Here is a 13,309-nt window from a genome sequence, read left to right on the forward strand (position 1 = left end):
TGTATACATGCTACTAATTTCTGGGTGATTTGCTCTTATTAATCTGCCTCATGTCAATTTAATTCTTAAACAAGTTTGAAGAACCTAGAAGGGTAGAAGAAAACTTCCTCATCCCCAACATTATTCAAGATGAAGCAGGAGCAAACAATGAAGTTGTGTATCAATCAGGATAGGGCACAGCAATGTCGCAGTAACAAACAGCTCCAAAACGTCAGTATCTTAACAAAACAAAGATTCACTTCTCCTTCAAACTGCATGTTCATCGTGGGTTGGCAAAAGGGTTCTGCTTCACATTACCACTCAGGGACCCAGGCCGAGAGGGACTTCCACCAGTTATACCATCTGGAATAAATGAGCTCCCGTTGCTATGGCAGGCAAAGAAAGAGCTGGAGGGTCTCACTAGCAATTAAAGGCTTTGGTCTGGAAGTGACATGTCACTTCTGTTTACAGAACACTGGCCAAAACTAGTCAGGCTGGCCTTGCCCAATAGCCAGGGGACTCAAATAGAGGACTCAATATTAGTGAGTACTGGTAATGTCTGTCAGCCTGGCAGACTGACTTGAGAGCCCATGTTTTAATCACCATGCTGCCCCACTTCATCAGGGATGGACTCCTCCAGGGTAAATCTCCTTTATGCATTATGTTGGTGCGCTTGATTCCCTTCTCTCCATCCCTGTATTCCTTTAGCACATATTGAGCAGCTATGTGCCAGGGAGTCTGTTGGGTGATGAACATACTAAACAAACAAACAAACAAAAAGATACAGGATCCCTGCCTTCAAATGCCCTTATTTTAAGAGGAAAATACTGATGTGTTATACACAAAATCCTGTGATCAAAGCATCAGTCACAAATGAAATCAGTGAGATGTAGCCACCTGTCCTAAGACTTCACAGGAGGGAGAGAAGAGCTCACAACAAGAGCTCCTGTTGTGAGTACGTGATAAATCAGGCAGGGCTTCCTGGGAGAGATGGCCTTTGAGCTGACCCATAAGTATGGGTAAAATTTGCAATAAGAAAGTCAAAGGACATGGGCATTCCAGGCAAAAAAAAGGATAGAGGCAGCAAAGTGCAGGGGTTACTCAAAACAAGGCATGATTCCGTTAGACTGTGTTGAAATGTTGGGTGAGTGAAAGGGAGGGCCGAGTGATCTAAGGTGATCTTGGAGGACTTTGAAGTTCACACTTCCGGTGTGAAAGTACAGACAGGAGCAGGTTTGTACCAAGGGCAAGAGCTCCTGTTGTGAGGCAGGAGCACTCTCAAGGAGAGAGTAGCTTGTTAAACTCTGCAGACAGTGGTGCTAAAGCGGCTGTTGGTGTCATTACTACTTGCCCTCAGGCTGGAAGTGACTTGAAGAAGGGCCTGGGCCCCTGCACAGGAATAGGTCTAATACAGGAGACAGGCTCCTGTGGCCTAGATATGAATGGATTCCCCCTAAAACCGAGTCCCCGTGCCAAGCTTATGATTAATCTCACCATCTAAAACCTTATTCCATTTCTTGTCCTACCCACCCCTGTTCCCTTAAGGACTGAAGAATATCAAAGAAAAGGGGGACTTGAAACTGAAGAGGACCCTGCAGGACCCTCCTAGGGCCCTGTGTCCCCCATTTCTTATTTGTCCTAGGCCTTCTCTGAGTTCCGAAGGGCAGACTCTAGCAGTTACTAATGAGGGAAGTGAGGGGATCTACAAACACAGGGAAAGCAGTCAAGAAACAACAGTTCAGTGATGAAACAGAGTCCTAGTTCCTCTTGAGGGACACAGCTAATAATCGGACACACTTCTTTGAGTTGTTCTGTGGGAACTAAGACTCCCCACCCAGGTGGAGGATGATGACTACACGTTGACCACAAATCCACAGACCCAGACTGGTTGGAACCAGGAGGCTGATGATTAAGATTCCTGAAACACCACACTGTCATCTACCACCAACCAAAAAGGAGGTCATGCCCCCTACCACCCCCATTCCCCCCAAATCTTACACCTCAGCTGGCTTGGAAGATGAACCTGAGACAAACCTACGTCTCCCATCTTCTTGGTTGGTCTTCTTTCTCTGCTCCAAACTCCAGTGTTTCAGTTTGGACCTAGGGCGCACGAACTTTGGAGTGACAAGCAGCATGTGGCACCCTATACAGCTCACAGACTTGCCCCCAGGTGCCTGCTGACCCTGGGGTTGGGCTCTGGGGATGCAGAGACAAATAAAGTGCATCCCAAGCACACGCACAGCACAGGAGATACCCTGCCTAATGCTACTTGGCCTAACAGAATGCACTTGGGCCTCCATGATTGCATAAACTTGCTTCTCTTGTTTTTTTTTTTTTTCAATTCTTCTGTTCATTTCTGGATCTCAACTATCATGCCATACTTTACCTGTGCCAGTTCAACTTACCTGGCTGAATACTTTAGAGTCACACCGCATGGGCCTCTCATCCTCGTCCAGGTGTTTATCACTGAACGCCTTATGGACTACCTACAGGCTCATGGTCCAGAATGCACTTAAACTGCAGTCCCCACTGCATCCTGCCCCTCCCTCCGTAGAAACTCTTGGTCGTGCTCTAGTCTTCTTGAAAATGGGCTGCATTATCTCTCAAATATTTTTTTCAGCTCCTACGTCCTATCTGTCTATGACTGTGTCTCATGTCCCTTGAGTACAAATAGGCTGCTGTGGACCAGCTTTGGTTTGCCGGATTCTTAACCGGATGAGGGAAATGTGTATGTTAGCTGCTCAGTCATGTCCGACTCTTTGCGACCCTATGGACTGCAACCTGCCAGACTCCTCTGTCCATGGGATTCTCTAGGCAAGAAGATTGGAGTGGGTTGCCATGTCCTCCTCCTGGGGATCTTCCCGACCCAGGGATTGAACCCAGGTCTCCCGCACTGGAGACAGAGTCTGTACCGTCTAGGCCACTAGGGAAGCCTGGCTGAAGGAAATAAACCCTTGTATTTCTTTTGTGATTTATAGTTTTCAAAAACATTATCTGAAAGCAGCTTCTTTTTTTTTTTTTTTCCTTTTTTTGCCAGTTATCCTCTAACACTGCTGTGAAAAGAGCAAAGCAAAATCTCTGCAAATTCTACTAAACTTGGGGATCCAGACTTTCTCAGCAGGATGGCCCGTGTGTGTGTACTGCTGGACCATCTGTTTTTTCATTCTGTTTCACTTCAAGTTCAAAGGGCTGGTGACCCGGCAATTTTGAATTTTTACCCAAACCACTGCATTTTAAAATAAATGAAATCAGTCCTGTTCACCCTCACACTCCCAAATCCTTTGGGATTTGGAGCCCAGATTCAGTCTCCCCTTCCTATTCCCATAATCAAATTTGGCACTGAACATTTGGATGCTGTGTTCCAAAAGCAGGGAGCCTCTGGCTGTTTGTCCCTGAACTGCCACAATTGGCCTCAGGCTTTTGCGACACTCACAAACTGGTGAATAAAACGTGTTTGCCCCACGGCCTGGAGGTGACACAAATAGATAGTCTCTGCCATCTCAATCCCAAAATCAATCTTCTCCTCCAATTCAGGTCATTTCACCCCAAATCAGCCAAGCTTTTAAGTAACTAGAGCTGCTTGTACATTAAACACCACAAAACATGGTACTTTTTAAAACATTTATATTTATATATATAAAAAAATTAAATATATATAATATATAGTGTGTTTGAGACTAAAAATATAGTACATAATATTTAAAAAAAAGGAAAATGAAAAAAGGCAGAATAGGAAAAGTGTGAGGGACACAGATACACATTGCTAAAAATCTACGATGGTCTGTTCTAACAAAAATAATATTTTTTTCCTCTTAATTATCATCATGGACCCATTTATTATTGGGGCTTGAGTGGAGAAAATTTAACTGGAGCCAGAAATGGTGGTTGTAATCCCAAGAAGAGTGGGGTTAGAAAACGTGACCACAGGGAGCCCTGGACCTCATTCTGGTGTGACTGGAGGCAGCCAAATCTCCTGGGTCACTATTGCTAGAAAGATTGTGTCAGAGTTTGATTGTATTGGCAACCTGGCTGCTCTCTCCCCAGAGTCAGGGGTACTCCCAGGAGACAGCATCTAAAAATCTCCAGATGAAGAAGACCCCTATTGGCCCACCAACACTTGCAAAGGCCAGTTGTTGGGGACAGCAAAAAGCCAGGATTAGGGGACAGGAGATGGTAGGAATGAGTGACAGACAGCTCTATGCAAACAGAGTTATTATCATTACTGTTATTATTTTTAAGGGCAAGCTTGTACCAGAATCGCCCAGTATGGCCTGTGACTTCTGCGCAGCAATTATTCTTCCAGGGACAGGGCCTGGAACTCACTCACAGTGATGCAAGAAAATGTGATCCTCCCACCCCCCACCCCCCCAAACCCATCTTCCTAATTCTGAAACATCCCGAGCCACACATCCTTCCATCCTCTCCAGAAGCCCAGAGGTGGAGTGTCAGGACCCAGCTGATAAGTGAGGCCAATGCCTTTCAGAAAGAGGCCGGCCTCCAGAAAGGGAGCAACAGTGGTAAGGGGAAGGCCAGGAGAAGGGGATGGGATATTTAAATGCTAATTTTATAGCCTCTTCACAAAAATAAATGCCTTTCCAATTACATCCCTTGGTCTGCGCACTTCAGTGGTCTGTTACCACGTCCTCACTGGTCCCGCCAGAGTCAGAAGCTTCACTGATGCCTTTCAAGTGATTCCCCGCCATGCAGAAGGGCCTGGAGAGGCACAGAGCGGGTGACCTGGCTCATGGCACGCAGCACCAAACTGGCAGAGAAGCCAGGGTTTCTGCAGCCTGGGTGCTTTGCATACAGCAGTGGGGACAGAATCACCCTCTCAGCAAAGACTGAGGAAGTGATGTCACTGAGCCAGTTCAGTACAGCTGGGGTAGGCCTCGGCTTTAACACGGCTTTCTCCAAACCCGAGTGACCCATGTACAATGGCAGCGCACATGAGCCAAATACACTGAGACGCCATCTGATTCCATCTGAGAAAGCCCGGGACGTGTAGCTCCTGACAGACAGCCACCCATTTAATGAGAGGGTACCAGGGCAAAAGAGACTCCAGGGCAGTGTTCTCCATCTTGTCAAGCAGAAAAGGCTGCCCTCAAAATTACCAGAAAGGCAGCACCTGGACTAGGGTGCGCAGTGCTTGGAGACAAGAAGGGTTGGGGTGAGATCAAACTAATCTCTTTCATCCCAAGAAGGCAAGGTATCTGTGAGAGCATAGACCTCCCTTCCTTTCTGACTTACGTTGGACTTTGCTTCATGCAAATATTGTGGCTAGACTTTGGTGGGGGATCCCAATTTAGGATGCAAGCTGGACCCTCCACAAGGAGACTGTGGGTCATCCAGAATCACAAGAACCTCCTGAAGACGCAGAACTGAAGTCAATAACTGCTGGACTCCCTCCTCACTACCACCTGCCCTTCTGAACTGCTCCTGAACAGACAGGTCAGCTGTTCTCACACCTTGCCCTCTAGCTCAAGACGCCTTAGTCTGCAGGCTTCCCCTTGCTCAGTGAGACCAGCTTTCTGGGCCATGGGAGTGCTCCAGAGGACGTGGGCGGAGTGTGGCTGCTTCCATTTTTCCCCACAGAGGTTACCTGCAACCTGGGGGCACAGTGAAGGAAACTCACCATGCCCTGCTTTGGCCAGAGACACCTTTGCAAACCTGTCAGCCTTCTGAGTGGGGAGCAGCACAATGTCCAAAGGATAATCCCACATCAATTTCACTGAGGTTTAGGATATTCTTTCTGCTGCTGTTTGAGATCAAGGAGTTTTTAGTGGAAACTCATTCACAACACTTCTGACAAGAGGATGAAGTCCACAGTGAAAGCTTCTTTCAAGAGAAGAACCTTTCAACTTCCCCCCACCCATCCACCCGCTGTTACCAAATCCTTGCCAGGAATGGCAGGCCCTTCCACCTCACCAAATGAAAACACGCAAGAGTCGGACAATCTGAGGTTTGTACAATTCTCCCTCCTCATCTTAAAGACTAGAAAATAGTGGGCAATGAACCTAGAGGTTAGGCCAAGGTCACTCAGTAAATGGCAGCTTCAGAACTGGGTCCCATGTCTCCGGATGCCTTGCTCTTCTCACCAGCACTAGAACGTCGAAGGCAGTCAGAATCACCAAAGTGACCACATCAAGGGCCGAGGCCCCGTGCTGGGGGATTCCAGCCTTAGGTAACAACCGCCCAAACTCAAGGGCATCTGCCACGCCCCAGAAAGGCAATTCCATTGGCTTAACAGGTCGGTCCCCACTCAGACTCTGATCAGCCTAGAGTAAACACTGCAGAGGGTAGAGGCAGTCCTGAATGCTGACACCTCCCTGTGCCCTGCACGGTGTTCACAGGGAAGTAAGTCTATCTGGCTTCCAATAGACTTCTCATGCTCCCTGCAGTGTCAGCTGAGTTACCGTGACCTCAGGGCCTCCTCCTCTCCACCAACAGAATGGACCCAGTACTAAAACCAAAAAGGAGGAACAAGAGAACGCGGCCAAACAGAAGTCATTTGGAATGTTCCTGTTTAAAAAGCCACCATCTTTAGATTTTAACTGTTTAGATTACCCCGTGGCTTCTGTGAAAACCATCAAAAATGCCTGAATTTGCACAGGGACCTGCATCCTTATTGGACCACGTCACCAAACTCACAGAAAAGGCTTGTGCAGGAAGGAGTCAGCTTCCAGGGCTAAGGCTGGAATAACGCTGTGAACCTGTATGAGGCCTCTGAAAGGGCCGGTCCATGGGACTTGCCCGTGCTGAAGTGGAGGAGGATGCAGACGCAGCCTGAAGAGGCCAGAACTGGAGCTACAGGGTATGCGCTGTCCTTACTGCCAGGGGATGGCAAGGAATGTCACCCCACAGACCCATTTGCAAAGGTGGCGATGGCCCGTGGCTGATGAGCATGTAACTCATTAAAGCGAACATGACTAATGAATGGCGACCACGAGAAAGGGCAAAACGCATTCTGGGAATTGTAACAGAGGACCCTCCCGTTAGGGCTGAGCTAAGGGAAGAGCAGACCACGCTTCTTGGCAAGGGAAGGTTGGGGCAGAGGAGTGAGTTCTCTTTGGAGCGCCCGTTCTCTTTGGTCAGGAGGTGGCGGCTGAGAATGTGGAATGCGTATGTGGGCGTGAGTGCAGGAGTGTGTATGGAGGTGAGGCTGGGCGTGGGAGACTTCGTGGGCCGCGGCTGCCTGCAGTGCCTTTCCGCGTGACCTTACTGGGTCAGCCCTTTCTCTTACTAGGTCCCCTCGCCCGTCTATCCCCTAAACTCTGCAACACTTGGCAGTGAGTTTGCGCTGACCGTACCGGATTCCTGTGCAGCCACCCACACAGGGCCGGTCAACCAAAGCAGGACACTCAAGGCACTGAAAGTGGAAGAAAGAATCTGATTGGTCCAGGGGGAAAAAAAAAAAAAAAAGATACGTAACAAACGAAAACCCGTCTAAAGAGAACATCTCCCACAGATGTCCCCCAGAAAGTGGCCTCTCTAACCAGCTGGTCAGCTCTGGGGTAGGACAGCAGAGCCTGACAGCCAGGCCCTCTTCTGGTCCTATAGAGCCCATCGGGTGACAGGTCTCACCACCTGAATGTTTAAAAATGGATTCAAAGTGCTTCGAGATTGAAAGAGTAATGGAAGGTACTGGAAATCTGATAGAGAACAGGTTCCCCCTTTCCCAGTACACTGGGACTTGTACTTGGGTGGGGAGCTCCCTACAGCTTCTTTTTATATTTTTACCCCGTGAGGTTTTTTTTTTGTTTTTAAATTGTGTTTTGTTGTCTTTGAAAAAGCCTATAGCATGCCCACTTTCACCACCACTCCGCAGGCAGGCTCATTAAAGCAGAAGTGGGGCCTCCTGGGGAGGAGAGGGGGCTTGGATGGGCTCCCTCTAGCGTGGGTTCTGGAAACTGCTATGTAGCACGCTGATGTCTTGCTGGTGACTCAGGACGTGGTTGGTTCCTGACCTATCCTTCTCCATCACGACCCCCCTGACCTATCTGGCTGGCCCAGCACAGAGGAGGAGGAGGAGGAAAGGGCAGCGTTAGGAGAGATACCTGGATCCCTCTGCAGGCAGAGCGACAGGGGTCCACAGTGGGCAGCCAAGATGACTTGGCATTTTAATCCCAGCTGAACGAGGGCTGGATCTGAACTCTGTGCCAGGGCTAAAAAAACAAATCCAAGGTCCCTTCTGCAGTCCCGAGGCGGGAGAGATGCACCCAAGGTGTGATGCGGACAACAGACGGGACGGGCCAGGCAATCTATCTGTACCAGAGCCACCCACCCCGACACTCGGTGTCCCCTGGGCCAACGCTTGCTCCTCCCCACAGGACGCCCCCATCACGCTCACGTGAGACCAGAGGGACGGCATAGAAAGGGAATGCTAAAAAGTGGCCCCTCTGCTCTCCGCAACCTTCACTTTCCCAGTCCCCAGACTAGGGCCAGGCAAGAGTGCAGGTCAGAAGAGACACATCCTCCCGAAGAAGAGGGAAGGGCAGGCCCAGGAGGCTGGGGCATGCTCAGAGCACCATCCTCGGGACGGGGTGTTTCCGGGAGACCTGCTCCCTGCCTGCCGCGGTGGGAGGAGGAAGGCCGGTCCAGGACGGGAGCAACAACGGGCAATGTCCCTGAATATCAGGGAACAGCTGTGAGAGCCTTCTCCTCTGCCCCGCAGAGATGCCCCGGCCAGGCGCCGGCCCTACACATGCGTCTGCATGCGCTGCTGGAATCTCTGGCCGTAGTCCGAGTGCTGGGAGGTGTAGGAGAAGCGCGTGGCGGTGGCGTACTTGCCGATGGGGTCGTATGCCTCGTATGGGGTCCGCTCCAGGCCGGACGGTGGGGCCTGGGGGTAGCCCAGTCGGTAGGTGGGGTACCCTGCTGCCCCGGGGAAGGGATGGGAATTGAACTTCTCATAGTTCTCGTAGGATAGCTGGCTGGCAGTATCGTTGCCAGCGGGGGCAGCAGGACCAGGGGGCGTGGGCTCAGGGCCGTAGTCGGGGGCCGGGGCTCGGCTGTAGGTGTTGAGCTGGGCGTAGCCGCTGGAGTGGGAGAGGCGGGAGGAGGGGCGGCCGTCGAAGCGGGCAGGGCCGGGGGCACGGTAGTCAGCATAGAGCACTGCCCTGGAAGACGGGCGGTCTTCGTGGGCACGGACGTTGTAGTAGCCATTGGTGGGGTCCTGGGTGGCAATGAGAGAAGAGAATGAGGTGGGTTCCTCTTGGGGAGGGGTGTGGAGTCTCATCATGGCCCTCTGGGCCTCCTCTGGCTCTGCCCGGGTTCTCTTCATCTCTTCTGTTCCCTCAGTAATCTCCTGACCCTTCCTCCGCACACCTGCCCTCACCTCCGCTCTGCCCACCCCTGGGGCCCGCGATCCATGTCCCGTGCCCCTCCAGGGGGCCCTTCCCCAGTCCGCACCTTCATCTCATACTCCTCCCGGGTATCGATGGTGTCACAGCGCAGATCCTGCTTTAGGTCCACGTCATCCTTGAAGGACTACAGAGGAGCCAGAGCTGGGCATCAGGAGATGGACGCCTGCTCTCGCCCGCCTTGCCCACCCATCCCCACACCCAGAGGCTGCCTGTTAAGAGGAAGGGTCTGGGGCAGGGGCAGAGGTCCCGTCCTCTCCCCGCAGAGACTCTGGAGTGTAGTGGGAAGAGGCCAGAGATATGGGTTCTAGCACCAATTCTGTGATAATGTGCAGTGCTTGAGTATGTCCTTGCCCCTCTCTGGGGCTGTTCTTCATCTGAGCGCTGAGGCAGTTGGGCCAGAGAACTTACAGTTGGGTCAAAAAAACTCTTGACACGCTGTTGCGGGGAGAATGGGGTGAAGGAAGCCTGTGTAGGTCCCACCTGCCTGTCCTCTGCTGGAAGAAAATTAGCCTGGGGAGTGTGTGCATTTTCTGTGTCTGTATGTATGAGAGTGTGTGGCGGGGAGGGGATGGGACCAAAGTAGGTCAACTGAGGGAGCAGAGAGTGGCAGTTTCAGTGACCTGGAGTGGGGCTGGTCCCAAGAGTGTGAAGAAGAGGGTAGGCCAGGGAGGAGCGGACTCTCACCGAGTAGATGGCCTTCATGACACGGGTCGCCGTGGAGACGCTGGCAGTATCGTCCTCCCGGTCAGAATGCATCGTGAGTGGCTCCCGGTTCACGGTCTCCACTTTGATGTCCAGCTTCCTCAGGGTCACGTCTTTGCGACCTGGGGACAAGGGCCGCAGCCTGGACCTACCTGGCCTGGAGAGCGCAGCTGCCAATCCCTCCTCGCCCCTCCCAAGCCCTGCCTGTCAGAGACCCTCAGGAGGGCTGTGGCCCCAGCAGGGCCCATACTCACTGCCTTTGCGGCGCCGGTAGAGAAAGAACACCAAGGCGATGAAGAAGAAGATGAGCAGGATGCCTGCACCAATGGTGGCCCCGGCGATGATGCCCACGGGTAACACCTCTTCAGATGTGGGAAGGAAGGGAGGAGGGTGAGGATGAGGTCACACGGGGGATCTGAACTCAGTGATGGCTGAAGTTCACAACCGCCGAGCTCCAGGCCCCCTGGACTTCGCACAGGGTTATGTTTCAGTTGAGTTCAGTTAAAGTCAAAGTGGGATTTGAGAGGAAGTCTGCATTGTGTTTGGATTTAGACCTTCACTTTAACTTCATCAGAGTTGGGATCGACTTGACCCTGGCCGTGGTGGTCTGTCTGTCCCTCTCTTGCAGCCCACCTGCCTGGGAGACTTTTCTTGTCTGAGGTTGGCTGTCCCCAGACTTTCCCACTGGCACCTGTGTTTCCACCTATTTCACTGCCTTCCTCATCCACACCATTGTGACTGTTCCATCTGCACCTATCCTCCCAGGGCTCAGGCAGTTCTGGTTGGATCCCCCTGCTCCTTGGAGATGAGAAGGACCCAGGAATCCTGCCTCCAGTCTTCTCTCCCTTCCTGTCTGTCCTGGATAGATCAGATCCACGTAGGGCTCTTCCCTTTCAGAAGTGTTTCCTGCAGAGTCCTCCTTATTCATCTGCTCTCTTCTTTCCCACCAACTCCTTGCTCTTCCTGGTGCCCTTAGCTAAGACAGACCCCCTCCCCCACCCCCCATGGTTACTTCTCCCCATCTCCCACATCAAATAGCTAGTTCTTACAAAAAAAAAAAATCTTTTTTCCTCATCAGAGTTGGGAGCTTCCAAGACACTCAAAAGTATTATGTCTCTTTTATCAGGCTAGAAATGCCTTAAGGGAGAGAATATGTGTCTCCTATCACACTAAGGATTTATGAAAAGGTGTGTGTATGTGTGCGCGTGTGGGTGCACTCAGTCATGTCCAACTTTTGCAACCCCATGGCTACAGCCTTCCAGGTTCTTCTGTCCGTGGAGTTTTCCAGGCAAGAATACTGGAGTGGGTTGCCATTTCCTTCTCCAGGGGATCTGCCCAACGCAAGGATCAAACCTGTGTCTCCTGCATTGGCGGGCAGATTCTTTACCACTAGGGAAGAGGCGGGGGAACCAAAGCTTCCTATTCTATGCCAAGTACTCCATGAATATCGTCTCATTTAATTCTCATACCAACCTAGTGAAGTATGGAGTGTTACTGCCTTTACAGATCATTTCATTTTTCTGCATTTGAAGTCATTTCCTGCCACTCTCTAGGTCCTCCACTAAACTGAAAGTTCCCGGATGGCAAGGACTGTGTTCATGTACATCTGTCCCTGCGGCTTCTAGTGCGGGGCCTGGCACATAGCAGATGCTCAATGAATGTTTAAAAAAGTGAGTGGGTTTCCCAGCTGAGCACAAGACCAGGCTGTGGTGGGCCCAGGAGAGAGCAGTGTCTCTGAGCCATGCCCCTGGAGAGAAGAGGGAGCGGAGTCCCCAGGCTGCCCTGTGCCCTGGCGACACAGCCAGTGCCGAGGTTACCTCGCTCTTCCAGCTGGATGATGGCTGTGCCTGGGCCGAAGCTGTTCCAGGCGGTGCAGTTGTAGTGGGTCTGAAAGTCGGCCTCCATGACGTTGTTGATGGTGAGCGTGGACAGGACCCCACTGCCTGAGTTGGTCCTCTCCACCGTGTAGCGTTCCAGGGTCCCCACCTCCAGGAAGTTCTCCTTCCATGCCCAGGCCTGGGGTGGGGAGGGCAGGATGGGATGAGGAAGAGGCAGGTGGTGGAAACACCTGACCCACCACAAGGCACAGTCATAGCCTCACCCCGTGTGCCCTTCAGTCCAGATCCATGCTCACCCTACAACAAGCCTAAGCCACACCTGCTGCCTCCAACCCTGGCATCAAACCTCCCGTCTAAGAGGAGCAGCGGCTCCCAGACTTGCTCAAGACACTTGCTGTGACCATTCAGATAAGCGTAGGGACACTCTTTAACATGAGGATTCCTGAGGCTTAGCTCCTAAATATGACTCTCTAGGGCACAAGCCCAGGAATCTCTATTTGGTAGTGGTGGTTTTTGAGGCAAGGGAGAGCAATTTTATTCGGGAAGCCAGTAGACCTGGAAGATGGTAGACCAGTGTCCCAAAGACACATCATTCCCAAGTTAGAATTCAGGCTTCTCTTATTGGGAATCTCTATTTTCGTAACAACCCCAGCTGATCCAATGAACCAACATGTGGGAACAAGTCCTGGACGGACAGCCAAGAACCCTGGGCTCTCGGCCTGATCCTCCTTTGAGCCCTGGGTGGCCGCCCCCTCCCATCTCTGGGCCTCAGTTTCCTTCACCTGTAAAAGGAGAGGACCAAGCTAGATAGACAGTGCTCCAGCTTCCCTCCAGCTCTGATAGTCTGAGGCTCTTAACTAAACATAACTCTGGCCTTGCCTTTAACCACCCCACAGCCAGCCCCACAGGAACCCACCCACCGGCTCTGGAGACCCATCCACAGACCCTTATAAATGAGTGGGAACTGTCACCAGGAGGAGTCTCTCCCGGGCTCCTCCATCCCCCGTACCCCAGGCTGGGGCATGCCCCCTCCATTGTGTCCCCTCCCTCAGAGTGGAGCCCCAGGGAGAGGGAGCCGCCGAGAACTGGCTCTTTTCCAGGGATCAGTCCTCCTAGCTCTAAAAGCGAGGCCCCCCGGGAGCCGAGCCGCCTGCTGCCCAGGCGGCCGTGGTAATGAAGTGTCCCTGGGCAGCCCTGGAGTTAGCCAAATGGTCATTAAATGTGATGAGGGGTTTGACGGTTAATGGTCACGGAAGGAATTAATGGCTCGTGGTGTGAGGGAGAGGGAGGGGGTGGAGAGCAGCGGGCGGGGTGCTGGTAGGAGGAGGAAGGCAGGAGAAGGGAGGGGAGTGGGCGGCTGGGTGGGGTGGAACTGATGGGGCAGGGTTGGGGCGGAGGGCACAGCAGTGGGCAAGGAAGAGATGGGGA

General features: G+C 52.0%; 1 protein-coding gene across 3 annotated transcripts in view; it reads right to left on the bottom strand.

Moving 5' to 3' along the window:
* Nucleotides 1-3,586: 3,586 nt before the first annotated feature.
* The window catches only part of KIRREL1 (kirre like nephrin family adhesion molecule 1), a 104,956-nt gene continuing 95,233 nt past the window's right edge, over nucleotides 3,587-13,309 (bottom strand). For all 3 annotated transcript variants that reach the window (XM_070784033.1, XM_070784020.1, XM_070784027.1), the window contains 5 exons: nucleotides 11,861-12,059; nucleotides 10,298-10,405; nucleotides 10,026-10,165; nucleotides 9,388-9,465; nucleotides 3,587-9,151 (listed from right to left, as the gene is read on the bottom strand). In XM_070784033.1, the coding sequence (XP_070640134.1) occupies nucleotides 8,675-9,151; nucleotides 9,388-9,465; nucleotides 10,026-10,165; nucleotides 10,298-10,405; nucleotides 11,861-12,059 (1,002 nt within the window). In that variant the 3' untranslated portion in view covers nucleotides 3,587-8,674. The remainder of the gene's footprint in view (nucleotides 9,152-9,387; nucleotides 9,466-10,025; nucleotides 10,166-10,297; nucleotides 10,406-11,860; nucleotides 12,060-13,309) is intronic.

Source organism: Bos indicus, chromosome 3 (genome assembly GCF_029378745.1).
Source record: "Bos indicus isolate NIAB-ARS_2022 breed Sahiwal x Tharparkar chromosome 3, NIAB-ARS_B.indTharparkar_mat_pri_1.0, whole genome shotgun sequence".
NCBI classification, from domain to species: domain Eukaryota; kingdom Metazoa; phylum Chordata; class Mammalia; order Artiodactyla; family Bovidae; genus Bos; species Bos indicus.